At 42.9% G+C, this 21,032-nt stretch overlaps 1 protein-coding gene across 2 annotated transcripts; it reads left to right on the forward strand.

Moving 5' to 3' along the window:
- Positions 1 to 9,532: 9,532 nt before the first annotated feature.
- top1a (DNA topoisomerase Ia) lies at positions 9,533 to 20,759 on the forward strand. Of its 2 annotated transcripts, XM_084441204.1 has the most exons (21): positions 9,533 to 9,634; positions 10,164 to 10,188; positions 12,802 to 12,898; positions 13,614 to 13,746; positions 14,457 to 14,509; positions 14,658 to 14,750; positions 14,963 to 15,044; positions 15,120 to 15,211; positions 15,421 to 15,536; positions 15,668 to 15,789; positions 16,055 to 16,177; positions 16,331 to 16,518; positions 16,790 to 16,934; positions 17,415 to 17,558; positions 17,674 to 17,859; positions 17,953 to 18,021; positions 18,233 to 18,347; positions 18,662 to 18,789; positions 18,916 to 19,010; positions 19,127 to 19,276; positions 19,431 to 20,759. In XM_084441204.1, the coding sequence occupies exons 1-21, from the start codon at positions 9,602 to 9,604 to the stop codon at positions 19,531 to 19,533; spliced, it is 2,292 nt and encodes a 763-aa protein (XP_084297330.1). In that variant the 5' UTR covers positions 9,533 to 9,601; the 3' UTR covers positions 19,534 to 20,759. The 2 variants fall into 2 exon arrangements, with proteins under 2 accessions (XP_084297330.1, XP_084297329.1); XM_084441203.1 differs by having other exon boundaries at positions 14,963 to 15,211.
- The last annotated feature ends 273 nt before the right edge of the window (positions 20,760 to 21,032 follow it).

Raw genomic sequence — 21,032 nt, forward strand, 5'->3', positions numbered from 1 at the left:
TTCCAAACGCCGGGTTCTGAGAAACGGGTTCTAACTTCAGCCTCGTAGCCTATAGCCGAGTCGGTTTTCTTCATTTAAAAATTTTAAATTTAATAATTACAAAGCTGTGACATCATACTATAGGCTACCCGTTTAATAGGCATATGTCAGTCTGCCCTTCAAATTATGAAGTCTGACATTTCTTGTTGAGCGGGCTCGGCGAAATTTGCATAATAACATCGTCAGTCATGCGCGTGTCGAAGATTAGAAAGTGGGAGTTGTTAGTCAGGTCAAGGAAAGTGTAGCCTACATCAGTTGGCTGTTCAACTTCCTGATTCAGAATTGTAGGCTACCCTTGCTGATAGCAGTTGATGTCCTGGTCTTCAGATAGGCTACTTGAACAAACGGTAAGAAAGGTACTATATTTTATTTAATTAGTACTCTAGCCTAATAAAATATTAAATTTTGTTGTAGCCTTAATGTGTAGGTTGACACATTTTTTGTAAGTTGTTTAGGCTAATTGTTAAACGCGCATTAATCAAAAGCCTAATAATAGTGAGGGTGTTTGAATTAAAGGCTGTTTGAATTAAAGAATGCAGGATATCAATGACATGGGCAACTGTGAAAGAATAGTTCACAGGGTCATCTTATTGTCCTACACGGGATAGGTGGGTTGACTTCAGCTGGGTTGACTTCGCTGAAGAATGAATCATTCCTGTTCACTTCTATCCTGTTTAGGTTGCCTGGACGTTTGTCAGCAGGACTGCCAGTGTAGCTTAAAAGAAGGACCCAATGGAGACCAAAGTGAAGGACAAGTTTTTCATAGTGACACGTGGGAAGGCTAACAGAGGTTTCAACAGAGGATGCATCGGTTGTGTGGAAGCAGAGACCCAGCGCGGGGAGCTGATGGGACGTGTGTATGGAGGAGGCAGCAGTGCTGGCAGTGCCAAGAGCGGTTGTCTTGTGAAGAGGGAAGACACGTACCCACTCTCCCGTCACCAGGCGCAGCTACTGCTATTTGTGTCTCCCCCTAGCAAGCGCCTGGAGCTCCTGTGTAACCCCCAGCTCTTTGCTGCCACCTGTGAGCTGTCGCAGGATGACCTGGTGGTGGTGAAGTACAAGAAGGGTCATCAGGCTGGACTTGTCAGGAACCTGATGCGGATCGGTAGGAAGGACAACAAAGAAGATCTACTGATGCTGGGCTTTGAGGTAGAGTTTGTGGTGAGTAAGCCTACATGACGTGGGGGCTAGTACTGTATGTACAGTACAATATACCTGTTAGGTAATAGGAAAACAGTGAGCAGACGTGAAGAATGTGAAGATGGGTCACATTCTAGGAAGAATGTGATCTGCCAAAAGATTGCAGTGCATAGCTTTGACTTGACCTAAAACTGTAATTAGTACATCAGCACCATTATATTTCTAGCCAGTGAAACCTCATCTCCACACCTGTTTTGATAATATGTTTACTGGATGGCCTTGGGCTGATTTGCCAATTGTCATGTTTCCTTTGCTTTTCAGGACACTGATCAGACTGACTCCTCTAAGAAACCCGTCCCTCTCCCCCTATTCAGCGCAGCAGACATTGTCCAGGTGGTCACTGCCTACTCTGTACCTATAGGGCCTCGCTGGAGAGATGGCCATTCTGAGGGTCTGTACTGCTTAGTTTGAATCACACTTATTCAGAGGTTTACTATTTGTCTAAATAAAAAGGTGTGTTTGGTAGTACCGGTAAAACGTTTGACACACATATAAATAATCTTGGTACAAGTGGTGTCAACTGTCAACTCAATGACAGATTTCTTCAAATTAGTATCATCCCCTACAAAGCCGGTGGTGTACCACCCAACAGAAGACTGGCCTTATCAGGCTCCTTTATCAGTAAACACTGCTAAACGTTTTTGGAGGTTTAGCAAACGTGTGACCAGACAGCAGGGCACAGAGTACAGAACCGGTAAAACTGGCCCAGGTGTTCTGGAATGCAAAAGAGAAGATTTGTCACATGATCTGGCATTTGTGTACCGTATCACCGCGTGCTCCACGCTCCTTACATACCTCATATGGAGACAGACCTCATGGAGACAGACATGTCACAAGTTTACTAGAGGTCAGTCTTAAGTCACAAAGTATGTGATAAGAAATCACAAGATATTTTGTATTTCTAAACCCCTTCCCTCCCTTTTATTTCTGTCTCTTCTCCCCCCCAAGGTCTGAGCAGAAAGGATCAGATCAACCCCATGCCAAACATAGGGTCATCTCATGGGCAACATGTGAGAGAGACTCCTATAGACCAGGTTGTCCCTCGAAGCCAAACCCATAACCATTCACACACCCCATTTGAGGTGGGATCTATGGTGGAGGTGGCATCTGATACAGGGGTCACTGTGTACGGGGTGATCCGGTGGATGGGGGTCCCCGGAGGGAAGAAAGGCGAATGGGCAGGGCTTGAGCTGGTGAGTAAACCATTTAAGGGCCCTGTGAACATTGCTATATGTTTTTTTTAACAAAACAGATGGAAAATAGAACATTTAAGGCAAGAAAAAATGTTTCACTTGCATGTCAATGGTTATAACTCAGATCAATCAAATCAGACTTGGATCAATTGTTTTTGTCATTCCTTCAGGATTATGAGGTGAAGGGTTGCTCTGATGGGAAGTATGGAGGCCAACGGTATTTCACTTGTAAAGGGTCCAGGGCTTTGTTCGTACCCCTCACAAAGCTCAGCCCTGATGCGAGGTTCCTGTGCACCGCGAGGTTCCTGTGCACCCCCATTCAAAAGGAGACCCTTGTGTCTACAGAGCACTCCCCAGGTAAAGGAACTCTTAAAATACAATTGCTCTTACTCTTGCACACACACACACACACTTTTCACAAATTGTCAAATTGCAAAAGATACAAGAAGACTGATGTGTTTGTTTTAGTTCCTCCATCGGAGGAAATGGAGGAGGATGTCCCGCCTATTCCAGAATCTGAGGCCCTGTCTTCGCTGGTAGGCAAGATGAAGGGAATCCAAGGTCACTTCAACTCCTGCTACCTGGATGCCACACTCTTCAGGTACACCTCTGTCCTCCCAAGCCTTTCTGTGCCAGTAGCTCACTGTTCTAAACTCTTGCATGACATAGGCATTCTATTACCCCAGTGTCATGGAAAAACAAGATGCTCTGCTTTACCATAAGTGCTGAGTTAACAAAGCTCTGCTCCGCCCACAGTCTGTTCAGTTCATCCAGGACCATGGACAGTGTGTGTCACAGGCCAGCTGAGACAGAACTCCACATATCTCGCACTCTGAGGAAAGACATTGTCAACCGTTTGCGAAGGTAAAGGCAGTTAGTGACAGTGCTGTTTTAGCCTTTCTGCTGGTGACAGTGACACAGACACCAGACACTCATGAGGTTGATGAAGTGAGTGTAACACGAGTGATGATAACCAGGAGTGGTAACTAACTGTGTCCACAGACAAGGTTTTGTCCCTGCGGAGTGTGTGATGAATTTCCGTAAGCAGCTCGGCGATGACACCTTTGTAACAGAGGAGAAAGGTACAAGAAACCTTACACTTAATTTAACAACTTAATCGTGGTCATGTTCATTTCACACCAAATATTATCACAATATTATATAATGAATATGAAAAACTCTTAACAGTTATTCTGCCTCCCTGCAGACCCTGAAGAGTTCATCACAATCCTTTTTCGACATGTGCTTTGCATAGAGCCATTGCTGAAGCTCAGGTTTGAACCTATCCTTTTAGATTCTATTGACTGTATATTATTTTGCATCCCTTCTCTACAAAGCATAATGCATCTACTCCTCCTGGCCTCTCCCCTCCGCTCACTGCTATATATTTCCCTTTGAAGTCCTGTTTGACTTGCTACAAGTCAGTAATTTCCCGTGGTGGAGCTCAGTTGTGAAGCATGTCTTTTCTCTGGGCACCAGGTCCAGTAGGGAGACATCTCAGGATGCCTACACCTTCCAGATAATCCTGGAGAAGGAGCAGGTGGAACAGACACCCACTGTCCAGCAACTGCTGGAGACCTCCTTCCTGTCATGTGACCTTAAGTTTGAGGAGGTGGGTGCGACTCTGTTATATATTCTCAAGAACACCATCTACAAGGGCCTTGAGGGCCAGCCATATTTGTTGCCTTTACAATGACAAGTGTTTACACTCTGTGCTCCTCAGATCCCATCTTGTTTCATGGTCCAGATGCCAAGGTTTGGAAATAGGTACAAGATGTTCCCCCACATCGTCCCCTCAACAGAGCTTGACATCACAGATCTTTTATACAACTGTGAGTAACACCCATAGTCAACTCATTGAAGTTCAGATGCAATCTCTTATACAGTGTTATACGTTATAAAGTGTTTACTGAGTGATACACAGGTGCATCTCAGAAAATTAGAATATTGTGGAAAGTTAATTATTTTCCGTAATTTAATTCAAAATATGAAACTCTCATATATTATAGATTCATTACACATGAAGTGAAATATTTCAAGGCTGATTGCCTCCATGCCACGCTCCATGTTGAGGCAGTAATTTGTGCAAAAGGAGCCCCCACCAAGTATTGTGTATAAATGAACATACTGTACAATCAAAGATTAAAACAAAAAAGACTTGAAATATTTCACTTTGTGTAATGGATCTAGAATACATAAAAGTTTCACTTTTTTAATTCAATTATGGAAAATATTGAACTTTTTCACAATATTCTAATTGTTTGGGATGCACCTGTTTGACCACCACCGTCTCCCCCCAGCCCCCAGAGAGTGCTTTCTGTGTGGCCGTTTGGCAGAGTATGAGTGCCCCCAGTGCCTACAGGACTGCAGGCTCCAACCAGGAAAAATCAAACAGTACTGCACTACCTGCAAAACACAGGTGTGCACAATATCACAACCTGACATATGTGCTCATTTATAATAATTAAATAGAATAAATAATCTGATTTCCTACATCTCAATTTCCTGTCTCCCTCTAATGATCATTCTACTACTACTTTTCTCCAATTCTCTCTTTGGCACAGGTTCACACCCATCCCTCACGGCAGTGTCACCTCCCCAGGGCCCTGGCGGTCCCAGCGGAGGTACCAGCAGACGCCCCTGTCCCCAGACATAAGATGCAGCTGTTTGCTGTTCTCTGCATCCAGACCAGCCACTATGTGTCCTTCGTGAAGTATGGTCCTAGCCCCAGCTCCTGGCTCTTCTTTGACAGCATGGCTGACAGATGTGGCAAGTATTTATCTATCCCTGAGAACACATTTGTGTTTATTTATCAATTACTAATCATCACATCAGGTAATTTGAAGAGTCTGAAATTGTCTAAACAGTTTGTCAATACTGTCAATAACTCAAATGTCATGTGTATTGTGTCTTGCCTTGTCTGGTCTTATTTGATAGTTTTTGTGGGTACTTGATACCTTGTGACTCACTTGCTATCTAGATCTCTTCACTGTCAGATGAAAACTAACGTAACTCCATTTTTTATTTATTTTTATTTTTTACGTCAAGCTGGAACTACTCTTTACGACCTCTGAACACCTTCCGGCCATGAGACCAATTACATGTATTCTAAACAGCTCATCATGTGATTTTATGTTCAAAAACATAGAACATCATTTTCATCTGACAGTGATGCAGACTGCAGGATAAGACTTCACCATGACGTACATGTCTTATCTTCCCTTATGCAGATAATTAATCTTAATCCCTACCGCAGGTGATGGCCAAACAGGCTACAACATTCCAGAGATCAGGGCTTGCCCAGAGGTTGGTGACTTTCTGTCTCAGTCGGAGGAGGAGCTTGCTCGGGCAGACCCATCCCAGGCTGCAGAGCCTGTCCGCAGGCTGCTCTGTGATTCTTACATGTGTTTATACGAGAGTGCATCCATGGGGCCCTACAGATAAAGCCAGCATAAACCTGGCTGGGATGCACCATGGAGGACTCGGCGTTCCAACAACAGGCCCTAAATAACCTTGGTGTAAGCGCCGCTGTGGCGTCAGTGGGTCGTCTGCAAGGTTCTGAAAACGCTGTTGATTAGCTGGAGAGGATACTTTTATGATAACAGAAATAAAACTGACCAAGATCTGGTCAAATATTTGACATTTTACATGAGCATTGACCTTGGTGGAAATTAATATTGATATGATCAATTAGCCAACACTGACTATTTTCCAATGCTGTTGTCTTTTATTTTTCACATTTATATGTAATATATTTATACACTAGACTTATAGCGAATGATCTGTGCTTGCTAAACTTTTTTGAAATTTGAAGTGTTTCTTTGGATGCCTTTTTGTACACACCACTGTCTTTGAAATGTAAGATGAATATCTTCTGATATCATTAGGTAACAGAAGACCCCAATACGGTTTTTTGTTTTAATTTATACTAAAGTTATCTTCCAAACATGTCCACTGTACCTCAGTGGTGAACTGGAGACAGTTTTGTATTGGGACACATTCAGCTTTTGGTTTTAATGCACCAAATCCCTGGAAAACATTTTTTTTAAATGAAATCAACTTTATAAAAAGTCACTTATTACTGAACATTTGGTGGAAGCCTGTACATGTTTTGTCTGAAGTGTCCTGTTTGTTCTTGTTGTAGATGTGAGCAGAGCACTACTGAAAAAAAACACTGGTCTCAGTTGGAATTAATAAATGTTGAATGTCGCTTGAGATAAGACTAGTTAATGTTGTCCAGACAGACTCTGGTGGTGATAATTGCAGGGTAGAGAGGGCTGTGGATGTGAAATATCTGAAAAACGTACACTCCGAGAACCCAATATAGTCCGTTTTAACTGTAAGATAAGTACTCTTTGTGGAGGTTACCCTGTAAATTTCAACCCAAATTAAAGCATTGAAGTACACAAATTAGATCATTTGTTGAAAATGTGTGTAGGTTAGCCATAGTAACACACTGCACAACAATATTGTACAAATAATTAATACTTTGTTTCCAATCCTTTAATCCAATCCACTGATTTTTTTACACACCCTTATTTGAAAGATGACAGACAATTGACAATACCTTGTCCTCGGGGTGCCATAGTAACACACTGCACAACAATATTGTACAAATAATTAATACTTTGTTTCCAATCCTTTAATCCAATCCACTGATTTTTTTACACACCCTTATTTGAAAGATGACAGACAATTGACAGTACCTTGTCCTCGGGGTGTGCATTGTTTCGAACAAGAAAACACTGCAAATGATAAAGGTATCTGATTTGATCAAGGACGTGTTCAGCACATGCATACAGTACCAGGCCAGGCAAAATGAGAAACATAAGTTAGACTATAACGCCCTCTTATGGAGAAACAAATGTTCAACTCACCACACATCCACAGCATATACAGTACAAATATGAGAATGATAGTCCTAGATAAGTGATAACACGTGTCCACATCCTAAATGACAACCATTAATGCATTATATGGATGATGTTCTTAAAAAGCAATCTTTTTTTATTAATAATAAACATCAATCATAAACATTAGTATAGCAAAAATCTCATCTCTGAACATTCTTCTTAAAGAAATTAGATAAAAGATCTGGCTAGTCATATAGATGTATCAAAAAAGAAAATCATTTTATGTGTTCTATGAACATAAGGTTCTGGCATTGTCTCATGTTCATCCTTAAACCCTGCTTATCCTGCTAATGAGGTTACACTCACTGATCTAAGAGGGTCTTACATTGATCTGAACACACATGTGCCCCCTGGTGACCCTGGGAACTGGGGCCTCTGAACTGTGTAGGATACTTCCACAGGTTAGCCTTCTGGAGTGACTATTGCGTTTTATTATTTTATTTTTCCTGCATTTTGTTTTAAATGTCCTTTTATACTGTGTTTTTTTTTTGCATTTCAATTTATATGTCCTTTTATAATGTGTTTCTTGCACTTTGTCTTGATGCTTTTAATGTCTCATGTAAAGCACTTTGAATTGCCTTATTGCTGAAATTCCCTTCTCCGTTCCCTACTCTGGTTCCCTGTAGCGGCTCGCATCCATTTTAAAACTCTGGCGCTAACCTACAGGGCAATGAAAGGAACAGCCCCCTCCTACCTCCAGGCCATGGTCAAACCCTATAACCCCTCCCGACCGCTACGCTCTGCTACCTCGGGGCGACTGGTTGCCCCGTCACTCCGAGGCCCCTGCGGTCGATCGACACGGTCTTCTCTGTCCTGGCCCCGAAGTGGTGGAATGAACTGCCCACTGACGTCAGGACAGTAGAGTCGCTGCCTATGTTTCGTCGCAGGCTCAAAACTCATCTCTTCAAGAAGTACTACAACAATCCTCCCTCCTGAGCACTTATTGTATTGTATTGTATTGCACTGTACTTTAGATTGCTTCAGCACTAGATTATGCTCTTAGTCACTTGTTTTAGAAAGAAGATGCACTTGTGAGTTCTGGCAAGTAGTAGTACATTGGCTTTTCCTACGTTAAAGGCAATTATTGTTAGTCGCTTTGGATAAAAGCGTCTGCTAAATGACTGTAATGTAATGTAAATGTTCTATACAAATAAACTTGCCTTCTGTAGGCTTACAACTGAATAGATAATAAACTTGCCTTGAATGTTTGTGTGGGTTATGCTCCAGTCTACCTACGTAAGGTTGGAGGTAAGAATTTAATTCACCCAGTTCAAGTAACTATTCTAGCTCACCTTGGCCCATTAAATAAATGTCCCACATTATTCAAAATGGTATTGCAATTTGCAATACAGGTAGGCTAATGTTAATGCCTCCAGCAAAGTTGCGACTTTGAATGTTAAACAGGACTTTGTGATTCCCATTGGACAGCAGGAGGCAAGATATGCATGTTACTAGAGCCAGTTAAATATATAATATGTGTGTGTGTGTGTGTGTGTGTGTGTGTGTGTGTGTGTGTGTGTGTGTGTGTGTGTGTGTGTGTGTGTGTGTGTGTGTGTGTGCGCGCGCGTGCGTGCGTGCGTGTGTGTGTCCAATGAGCTCTAGCTGCCTAATTTGGACTCATAGGAGCCAATAGTATATTGAGGCTCCATGCTCTCTATACATGTAAGAAGAATGACGAACATTTTGTATAGGCTACCATGACAGATCTCCAGACTGTTCCGTTTTTGCACAAGAAAAAAATCAATATTTCATAAATCATTTAGTCTCTCTCCAGACTCAAATATTGCGTTGAATCGCTGCGCTCCGCATACTACATAATAGATAGATCTGCAGCATGCAGTAACGTAGTTAGCGTATCTTACGTAGCGTAGGCTATCCGCGAAAGAACTCTCATGGGTCTGGCGCTGAGACTAGAGTAGCTGGTCTAGGCTATAGCAGAGGTGTATAACCCGGTTTCAAATACTATACTACTACTACTATTTCACCAATTAGTTCCTCTACCTGGCTAAAGAGTCGTGCTAATTAGAATCAGCTGATTCAGTGCATGGGTGGAGCAAATACATAGTTAGTGGGAGGGGCTTAAATTGCCCAATACCCTTTCCCCGCCCATCTACTGACACGAGCATGCGCATTTTTATAAAATTGGGACTTAGTCTGTTACACAACTATTTCTTTCTTCATTCTGTCCGCATCTCCTCGCCGGCGTTTTATCTTAACACGTTTCTCACTTTGTTTTTATCAGATTAAGCATAGGAAATGAGTGGGGATCATTCCCACAACGATAGTCAGGTAATATTTTGAACATTATGTCATGTCATATTTGAGGGCTCTATAGAAGATACAACTCAGTTGCTGCTGTTATTTGCTAAGGACAGACTAGCTGTTAGCTTGCTATCCAGCTAGAACCCTTAGCTTGGACTGTCTAGCTAGCTATCCAATCGACATTGGCTATATAAACCTAACGTTAACTACAATGTGACATCTAACTATATGAATGCCATTAGTTGTATTTAAGTGTGACATTGAGATTATGTGCTACGCTAGCTAGTTGTGTTGCTATAAATGGCTAGCCAACTAGCTACAACATTGTTTTGGTGAGGACTGAGCTAGCACTAGCAAGTTAGCCAATGCGTTGCAGCCAGCAGGCGGTTACCAGTGTTAGATGGCTAGCTAGTCGGCGTGTGCTACTGTGAGAGGTGGCTAGCGTCTAACTCACGGTTAGCACTAGCTAGCTAACTAACGTTAGCCAAGTTCAAAGTTATCCATCTCTAGCCGCACGTGCAAAAAACATGATCATTCTTTGCTTTTGAAATTGCAGATCGACTCAGGCTCTCGGGTCAATGGTAAGTCTGTGATAAACTACTGACATTTCACGAGGCTGAGTATCTTCTTCAATTCTGACGTGTCTGCACCATCCATGGTTAGGATAGCATGTGCTAGCTAGCTAGTGTACTTGCTAACGTCAGTGTAGGTAAGGACAGAAATGGCGTCCAGAGACTAAGTCCGCTGCCTCACTCACAAGCGCCTATTGTTCAAAAGACTGGCTCTGAAATGGTCTTTAGGCAAATTATTATATTGATGTTTTCGCAGATTCCTAAAGACCTGGAAGTGTTTTATAGCTAAACGTACTTCGAATGTGTTGGTGTTTGCATAAACATGCCACATTCCGGGTCTGAAAGTGAGGGTTTGAGGGTTGAGGACTTAGTCTCTACGCCATTTTCTTTTTCTGTCTAGCGGTCTGAATGTTGAGAACATAGCTGAAGTGCAGATGGCTGTGATATGGAGGCGAAACACGGAGGAGCGTTCGGTTGAGACGTGACTCCAAAAGTGTGGAATGAGTGACATCAAGATGGCACCGATCAATGCACATTATTCGGTTATAGTTGAAGTTCAAACCTTTTTCAGTCGTAACTACAGATAGCTTAAGTTGGGTGCTACATACACTTACAGTTCTTGTTTCCACATAGCATGGGGGGAAATAGTTTACTCACCCTTTTATATGTAATGCTATTGGTGTAAAATAGTTGCTCTATAGGCATAGGCATATTAGAATGTATGCTACTTTAACTTTTAGTACTCTTTTTAGCCTTTTGATGGTTGATTTGAGCTACATCTTTGCCACATGGCTACGTTGGTGCCACACAACCACAACCAATTAAACTCAAGAGGGTGTTCTTATGTTGAACTTTCACAAGCTACAACAAGTTCCCCACACCATGAACAAAGCAGTAGGTCTGTTTTTGTTTGTTTGAAAGACTACATTGCACAGGAAGACCATGCCAGCACTACAAGTACAAGGTAGTGCAAGCCCCATGCCTTTTTTTTTACCAGCTTGGTTAAAGGAGTAGTAAAGGGAAAATGCATGTTTAGCCCTGTTTTAAGGTTACTTATGATCATATACAATGGACCAGATCAAAACGTTGACAAACCTAGCATTTTCGAGAAAGTTGATAATTGCTCTACCACCGTTTTGGTCATACAATGGATGTGGATGGGCATCTTGAAAAATCATTCAAAAACATGTTAAACTCTCAATTTCAAAGACGAGATTTGTTCAGAGACAGTTAATTTATCCTGTATTCCTCCTGGTCTAAAATGTCCAGTGTGACTAGTTTTGGAAGGCTGCTTTTCTCTAACAGTCAATGACACAATGGTATAGTAATCAGCCTTACCTTAGAACACATGTTGTGGAGGTCAGTTTGACTTGAGGGTTGAGACTAGGCTATTATGTGCCTCACAGTAGGAACATGGTTCCCTAAATGTAGTCCAATACTGATTTGCTCTGTTAGATGTCATAGAAAAGCTGTAGTGATGTAGGCTTACTTATCAACATCCTGTTATGGAGTTTAAATGCAATCATTAGGTTAGGCCTCGCATAGTCTGGCTAGTGCACAATACACATGTCGGCATTAATGATATAGACATGACTTATTTTAGTCCCTCAAACCTTCTGGAAAGTGATGTAAATGGCATTTTTACTACCCATTTCATGTAAACTAAGGAGTGAATAATGTTGATTTCTCAGTTATGGCAACATTGCTCAATTGAACAGTGCAGGAAAACGGGAAGCTGACATGACATCTTACACATTGTACTCTAGCCTACATTTAGCCCCTTATCGGCCATACTTGCACATCACAGTTTGAGCACTAGGAGGTGCTGTTCTCCCAGTAATAGTGGGTCATTTAAACCAGAATTTCCCAACCTGGGGGTCTGGGCTTCCCTGGGGGAAGTGTCCATCAGGTGTAAGTTAGGGGGGCTCTGGGGAAGAACGGTTGGGAACCCCTAATTTAAACTACACTGCTCAAAGAAATTAAGGGAACACCAGTCATCAATCATCATTGCGAATCTCCATGAACAAAATAACTAAGTTGAAAATCTTTATTGATTACATTGTGCAATTCACCGAGAACAAAATGACGGTCAGTAGAAACCAAAATACTTAACCCATTGAGGGCTGGATGTGATTAAGTGCGAGTAAGTGTTCCCTTAATTTTTTTGAGCAGTATATCAAGCTACAGGACATTACCTTTTTCCACCTTGCTTCCTTCAGGCCCTGTAGATTAAGATGGAAAGATTCCAGTATGACGAGTGAAATTTCAATTTGTTTTTAGTCTTTTGCTGCACTCTTTGTCTGCATACTTAAGATACCCCTGCATTCTTGGTTTGGTCAGTTTAGGCAGCTCTCTGAGAAGCGCCACATCAGTTGAATCTCCTTTCAATACCCAAGTAGCAGGAGGTCTATCTCCGTGACTGAGGAAGCCTGGGAATGAGGTTAGGTTGTTCCTGATTCAAAATGAGGTTAGGTTCCTCATTGGTTATTCTCACTACAGAGTTGGATGTAGAATTTCAGGTTTAAGGTAGGCATGTTGGCATGTTTCAGTGTTTGGCTTGTTTCTATCAATATCAGCTTTTTCTCTTTACAAACCTAATTTATACTCTTGCTTTCTCCTCAGATTCTCACAAACATAAAGACAAGTATAAGGAAAAAGAATACAAACATAAGGACCACAAGAAAGAAAAGGAGCGTGAGAAATCAAAGTATGGCAACAGGTATGGCTTCCACCCATGCCAGGCTCATTTAGACATGGGGTGGGTGAATGGGATTGACATGCGTCATGGTTGGGGAAACATGGTGTATAGTTGGTCATCTCCACCCACAAGGAAGATGAGGGCTGCGTTCCGAATCGCATACTACCCTACTATATAATATGCCAAAACAGGATGTAGTATGTCCCAATACATAGTATGCCACATGCAGTATGGCAAAAATACCAGGATGTCCTACTACATCCGGTCGTATTTTGCAGTATGCAAGCCAGCAGGCTATTCTGACCCACAATCCTGTGCGCAGCGGAAATGTGCGTCAAGTGCGAGTCATGACAGCTGTAGCTGTAGACGAATGTCACGTTATGGACAGCGACGGATGTGGGCAAATTTCAAGGCGCAATGTTATGACAAGGTAGTATGTCCCAATTGGATGCCTACTGCTTGAAAAGTACATACTTTCTAAGGGCAGCTGTAGTAGGTAAAGGTAGTAAGAAGTAGAAGTATGCGATTCAGAACGCAGCCAAGCTCTTTAATATGGGTATTTGTATGGATGTGTGGCTGATGAGCTGGGTGGGTGTGTATCTGACTGGGTATAAAGCAGATGACTTGCTTATTTTATTGCTGTTGTATTGTCTCTGTCCTCTCAGGCAATTTATCATTTCTGCTTTGGTATGGCTAGTCTTTAACATTCTGTTTTGTCAAATTTTTGGGATCCCAGTGACCATAAGGACTTCTCTGACAAGAAACACAGAGACAAAGACAAGGAGAGGATGAAGCACAAAGATGGCAGCACAGACAGACACAAGGACAAGCACAAGGACAAGGAAAAGGAAAAGAGGAGGGAGGAGAAAGTGAGAGCCAAATTGTTTATATTCTTCACATGATTCAGCCTGCAGTGGTCCCCTTTTTCTATTGTGTACAGTGAAAGTTGAATTAATTAGTTTTTTACTGAAAAGGAAAGGTGATATTGACTTATATACACCCAGTTGCCCCTTATTAGGTACACCTTCTCATTGATGGAAATGGCCTGCTTCTCCAAACAGCAAATCACATGCCTTGCAACTAAATATATAAAGCATGTGACATGGTGAAAAGGTTTAGTTGTTAGTTGTTGTTCAACCAAACATTAAAATCTGCAAAAATCTGATTTAAGGGACTTTGTCCATGGTAGGATTTTTGGTGACAGTCGTGGTGGTTCTAGCATCCCAAACAGCTGCCCTCCTGGGAGTTTCACACTACAGTCTCCAGAGTTTAGAGAGTGATGCGATTAAACAAACATCCAGTAAGCAGCAGCTCTGAGGGCAAAAACACGTTACTGAGAGAGGTCAGAGGAGAATGGCCACACTCGTTCAAGCTAACAGAAAGGCAACTGCTCAATAACTGCGTTTTAGAGCAGTGGTGTGCGAAGGGCACCTTGTTGAATCCATGCCACAGGGAATTCAGGCTGTTCTGGAGGGGAAAGTGGGTCCTACCCGCTACTAGATAAATATATCTATAATAAAGTGGTCTCTGAATGCATTTGGCTTGCCTATTTGTTCTGAATGACATTATCCCTTTTTAGATTAAGTCTCTTGATGTCAAACCAAAGAAGGAAAAGGAGAATGGCTTTGCCAGGTAGGTACATGGCAGTTGTGTGTGGTATAAAGGAGTGCTACTGTAGGCATATCATTTATTTGACTAGGTAGGTACATGCCAGCTGTACGTACTATAAAGGAGTACTAGGCATTTAATTTCTTTATGCCTGATGAATTTTTGTCAACAGCCCTCCTCGCATTAAATCTGAGCCTGAGAATAATGACTTCTACCACTCCCCTAAACATGAGAAGTCTCTGAAGAGAGTCCGGGATGAGGACGAGTAAGTAGATCTTGTCCCTTTTTCCTCTTCTACCCTGAAGTTTCATTCCGTTCTTTCTTAAGTTATACTGGCGTTCTAGACTGTTCTCAAAGTCAACTTATCTGGTTGGTCAACATTGTAAACAACTCCATCACTTGAGTATTTCAGAGAGCTTTCAAATGGTAGTCAAAACCATGTTGCCATAAGTAACCTTACAGTTGGTGTCTTCTCAGTTCTGATTTCAAGCCTAAAAAGATAAAGATTGAAAATGACAGGATGGACAAGAAGGTTAAAAAGAGGAAACAAGATGATGAGGTTAGTGAAAGCCCCGGTTGTGTTTGCCAGCCGATGAGAGGAAAAAATAGCTCACCTTTTCATTTTCTTTTCAAGGATGTCAAGCCTAAAAAGACAAAAAACAAGAAGGGGGAAGTCGCTGATGGTAAAAAGAAAGCCAAGAAAGAGCCCGAGGAGAAGTGGAAATGGTGAGTTTCATATAGTTTGACAACCAAGGAACTACAGTAAGTTCTCATAGCACAGTGGGTGTCTCATTTCGTTGGGGGTTTATCAATATGATGATGGTAGAAATGTGGATGTATTCCGTATCACTACTGGACAAAATGATCATCTTGTGCGCAAACTGTCTCCTCTACCTCCTGCTCATTCCATGTGCTTGTTCTGTCTGGGACTGTAGGTGGGAAGAGGAGCGCTCCACAGACGGCTCCAAGTGGAGGTTTCTGGAGCACAAAGGACCAGTGTTTGCCGCGGCATATGAGCCTCTTCCCAGCAAAGTCAGGTTTTACTACGATGGTGAGGCTAACTTACTATTTTTCCATGTCTTGTGCTGCTCATGACTCATCTCAGAGACAGGGAGTATCTTGTGGTGCATGGTGATAACCGTTTTGATCAGCTGCGAGTGTCAAGTTTAAATCTCTTAATAGGGAAGCCCATGAAACTCAGAACAGAGGCAGAAGAGGTAGCAACGTTCTTTGCCAAAATGCTGGACCATGAGTACACCACCAAGGATGTTTTCCGGAAAAACTTCTTCAAAGACTGGAGAAAGGTAATGAGTTCTGGATGATCCGGGTTTCTGGTGAGAAGAAAGTTCTGTGGTCTAAGTACTTTAAAAATTCATCCTACTGTCCCTTTTGTGGAGATCCTAATCATTGATTTAAAATGGATTTATTGGTCAAAGCATTGTCGAAGTTCTGTAACTTTGAAAGTCATGTCAAATCAGGTTGTTACCTACATTACCTAAAGCAAGTAAAGAATCAATTGCATTTAAGACCATTTCAAACGAATGTGTCCTTCTCTCCGCTCCTACACAGGAAATGTCCTCTGAGGAAAAATCAAAAATCACAGACCTGAACAAGTGCGACTTCAATGAGATGAGTGAATACTTCAAGGCTCAATCTGAGGCCAGAAAGCAGATGACAAAAGAGGAGAAACTGGTGAGCCAACAGTTGCATCATAACTGTTGTCATACTGTACTTGTCCAGTCTAAGAATTCTCCCACATTGCTGCCTAGTAGCTCTACTTCTGACAATAATGGCATTGTGTTAACAACTCAAGTAAAGGGGCCTCCTTCCCTGTGTCTGTTGTAGAAAATCAAAGGGGAGAATGAGCGCCTCCTCCAGGAGTACGGCTTCTGCGTCATGGACAACCACAAGGAGCGCATCGCTAACTTCCGCATCGAGCCCCCGGGTCTGTTCCGTGGCAGAGGTGACCACCCCAAGATGGGCATGCTAAAGCGCAGGAGCCGGCCTGAGGACATCATCATCAACTGTAGCAAGTAAGTGAAGGCTACAGTGTAGACGTTTCCTGCAGCAGAGCTGAGGCCAAGGCAGTGTTGTAATGAGACGGTTGTATCAATAAATCTTTTCTTTCTTGGTCCCAAACCAACACCCCGGGTTTCCCAACAAGACTAGTGTTAAACAACATTATGGCAATTCCAGTTAGATAACCTGAGGGAAATCGTCACATTGATGAGTCATATAGATGTGGTTAGGGGAAGGTTTGATACTGGCCCTCTGACTTGACCTCCTTGACCACCCTCCCTCCAGGGACTCCAAGCATCCCAAGCCTCCCCCCGGCACAAAGTGGAAGGAGTTGCGTCATGACAACAAGGTGACCTGGCTCGTGTCGTGGACTGAGAATATCCAGGGATCCATCAAGTACATCATGCTGAACCCCAGCTCCAGAATCAAAGTGGGTTGATTTGATTTATAAGGCTCATTCTATATCATCTAGTCTGAATGTTGTATGTAAACCTACAATATGTGGTTCTATTTCCAAGATAAAATCGAGAGGGATCATTCAAAGATGACCTCTGTGAAAAGCGTGTCTTCCTAGCCCGCTGTTTGGCCCTGCTGCCGCAATTTATAAAATTTACTGTCGACACCAGTTTTTGCAGCATGCGCGTGTGCTAAGATTCAATCGGCAACACAGAACGTTCTTCTACCTTATTTGGGAGTGTGGACATACCTAATATAAACAGAATTTACCCTCGGCTTAAGTTACATATTTCCATATTAAACAGTTCAACTGTTCTACATGCTGTACAGATTCACCCCCAATTAGTAATTTGTCTCGATCCCTAAATGACAGAGACAGCCCCTCTAAACAGGTCCTCATAACCATGTGGTGTTTGCTGAGCGCTCTAATGGTTGTGTGTATCTTTGGGTCCAGGGGGAGAAGGACTGGCAGAAATACGAGACAGCCCGGCGGCTGAAGAAGTGTGTGGACCGGCTGAGGGCTCAGTACCGCGAGGACTGGAAGTCCAAAGAGATGAGGATCCGACAGAGAGCGGTCGCCCTTTACTTCATTGATAAGGTGAGATGTTCGCTTCACACAAACGCATGCGTGCACAGACTGGTTACTTGCCCCATGGTGGATGCCTGAGATTGCATTGTGTTTTAACATGGCTGTGTGCTCTGCTGTGCTCCAGCTGGCTCTGAGAGCTGGTAACGAGAAGGAGGAAGGGGAGACTGCAGACACGGTGGGCTGCTGCTCCCTCAGGGTTGAGCACATTAAGCTGTCCCCTGAGAAAGATGGGCAGGAGTTTGTGGTGGAGTTTGACTTCCTGGGTAAAGACTCCATCCGCTACTACAACAAAGTCCCTGTGGAGAAGAGGGTAAGAAATTCAGTAATTGACACGCAAGCTCATTTCAGCCAGTCCGAATCACGTCTTTCATGACTTGCTTTTATTGTTATACCCTTTTCCCAGGTATTTAAGAACCTTCAGCTGTTCATGGAGAGCAAGCAGCCAGAAGATGACCTCTTCGACCGCCTCAATGTAAGCAGGAGACAAAGACCACTCCTGAAATAAAATTTAAAAAAGACCATTAAATGTCAGGCAGTTCGGAGTCCCGTCACTCACACTCCACCAAGTGCATCATCACATTAGCAGGGTGGTGACATGACATGTCCATACATTACTGTAACTCTGCCCCTTTCCCTCACCATTGTCTCATGACTGCCTTCTCTCCATCCTCCCATGCCTCCAGACCACCATTCTGAACAAACACCTTCAGGAGCTGATGGATGGACTGACAGCCAAAGTGTTCAGAACCTACAACGCCTCCATTACCCTGCAGCAGCAGCTGAAGGAGCTCACCAGCCGTAAGTTAACACCTGCCCTGCTACACACATACAAACCATCACTACCTTTTGAGGTCAAGGAGAATGGGTGGAGTGAAAGCAGAAGTTGTATTTTGGTCTATTGAAATTGCTGCCATACATTTCGCAAGTTGTGTTTTGTGGAATTTGACGTGATGAGGGGGGGGACTTGCCTCAACGGTAGTGTGAAAAACAGGTTTTGGAGAAGGATTCAGTTTAGAAGAAAGGCTGTAGATGAGACTTTGTAGTTGCAGAAAGGCCCCAGGCCTGGAGCAGAATCACTGATGCTCTGCTGACATGCCCCCCCCCCCCTGTAGCTGATGAGAACGTTCCTGCCAAGATCCTGTCCTACAACAGGGCCAACAGAGCTGTGGCCATCCTGTGTAACCATCAGAGGGCCCCGCCCAAGACCTTTGAGAAGTCTATGCAGACCCTCCAGACTAAAGTGAGTGTGAGCTTTGCTCATGCACCTGCTTTAGATCATTTTAACTGCTGAACCGGTTGAGCAGTGGTATGCTAGCTGACATGTAGAGGCTACTTTTTCACTAACTACTACTGCCATTTCCACCAGATTGATGCAAAGAAGGACCAGCTGTCGGACGCCAAGAGGGAGCTGAAAAGCGCCAAGGCCGATGCCAAAGTACGGAGAGACGAGAAGGCCAAAAAGTAAGTATCAAAGAGTACTAAGGGCATGTTGAAACATCCACGGATGGTGCTCCTGGGCTTGTGCAGACGGCTGACACTCCCGCTCGTGCTCTCTCGCTCTCCCCCTCCCTCCCAAGAACTGTGGAGACCAAGAAGAAGGCAGTTGAGAGGATAGAGGAGCAGCTGATGAAGCTGGAGGTGCAGGCGACTGATCGTGAGGAGAACAAGCAGATCGCCCTGGGCACCTCCAAGCTGAACTACTTGGACCCACGAATCTCTGTGGCCTGGTAAGACAAGACTATAACCTTGTACACAAGCCTCGCTGGCAACTCTAATCCTCAGGCTATGCTGGGTGGTGTGACGCACTGACAGTCTTTTGCTTAGCACCACCTGAGTGAAGAACTCTCATCCCCTCCCTTCCCACTCCCCATGTTTCCCCAGGTGTAAGAAGTGGGACATCCCCATCGAGAAGATCTACAACAAAACACAGCGTGAAAAGTTTGCCTGGGCCATTGACATGGCAGATGACGACTTTGAATTTTAAATCCAGTTTGCAGTTTTAATGATATTATTGTTTTATCAGATACCCGTTTTAGCTTAACCGATTACACCTGATGGCCAGCCTGATGAGGAATGGGGAGTAGTGTGAGCTCAACAGGCATGGTTGTAGAGGAGTTGAATGCCAGAGGGTGGGAGGATATTCAGGCCATTACAGATGAAATAGCAAGAAGGAGGGGTGGGGGGGGGGGTTAGCCTTTGAGGAGCTGATCTGAGATCAGACGAGAGGGCTGAACTATACCCACATCGGGAGGTCAACCAGTGGATGACCTTTTTTACCTTTTGGGCTCTTCCCCTTCAGCTGCCAGACCTGCGGATGTCTGAACTTTGAACTCTGTGGTCCTTTACCTACTGTATTTAAAAAACAAAAACAAAACAAAAAGTATTTTGTTCACTTGGTCTGTATTTTTGGCCCTCCCATATTAATGAATTCTATATTTTGATAGAAAAAAAAAAATCCTTAAGTACACCCATGCGCCTTTGAGGACATGAAATGTGAGCTGGAGTCGTGGGGAAAAAGACCATGAAAGCTGTGTGTTTGGGTGAGTGATGTTTTGAACTGGACTGTCGAATTGTAACATAAAAGAGCATTGATGCTTGAACTGGCAAGGGAAAAATACTTCCAACTTTGTCAATAATTACCTACGCAAGCAGAATGTGAATTTTTGTTTTACAGCTTCTATCAGGGACTTGTTTTCAATGTAAATGTGAACCAATCATTTTCCCCCTTGCATTGCCAGCATCCTCTTGACTCTTTCTGCATAGCCGTGACTCCATCTGGTTTTAACTTAATTATTTCTAATTATGATTAAGATGATTGTTCCATAAGGAAAACTCCCTTATCTGTTACTTGAAGAAAATGCTATTTTAATGTATTCTAAGTTAGTCAAGTTAGAATTTTTTTTTTTTTCAGAAGGTTGTGAGGGATATCAACTTTGCCAAAAAAAATTACAATTATGTTACAATTTAGGCAGTTATTTTTTTAATTGTAAAAACCAAGGATAATGAAACGTAACAGGAGTTTTAATGTGATTGATCCAGTAATTTTATTCCACTCTGTTCCATCTAGCGTCTAGAAGGGAAGTTTTAGTAGCAGTGAACTCAACTTCTGGATTCTGTTTTACAACCTCTCCTGTCATAGCTTCCAATCATGTTTGTTTTAGGTTGTATGCTCAATGTAGGTTGAAAATGAAATAAAATCCTACAACTCAGCATTCTGAAAGCAATGTCTGATTCTTTTTTCTCTAGCGTATTTTCTCTTTGAGGTGCAGTAGTGTTCCCTCAGCTTGACTTGTCTAATGGTCATTTAAAACTTGACAGCCCATTGAATGTTATACTGTAGCATGTGTGTGTTCCTGAAGCGGAATACAATAATAAGACCACTAGGCCCTCTGAAGACCCAACTGCCTGTTTGTGTTGGACTAGTAGCCGTTTATGAGATCATCAGGGTTTGGCCCATACCTGGGCCTGAAATTTTAACACAAA

Source organism: Borostomias antarcticus (assembly GCF_949987555.1).
Source record: "Borostomias antarcticus genome assembly, chromosome: 7".
Lineage (NCBI taxonomy): Eukaryota > Metazoa > Chordata > Actinopteri > Stomiiformes > Stomiidae > Borostomias > Borostomias antarcticus.

Coding starts and splice junctions, on each gene's coding strand:
- top1a (XM_084441203.1), top strand. CDS start 9,602: ATGAGTGGGGATCATTCCCACAACGATAGTCAG. Junction 15,212..15,420: donor CCCGAGGAGAAGTGGAAATG/GTGAGTTTCATA, acceptor CTGGGACTGTAG/GTGGGAAGAGGAGCGCTCCA. Junction 19,011..19,126: donor AGAGACGAGAAGGCCAAAAA/GTAAGTATCAAA, acceptor CTCCCTCCCAAG/AACTGTGGAGACCAAGAAGA.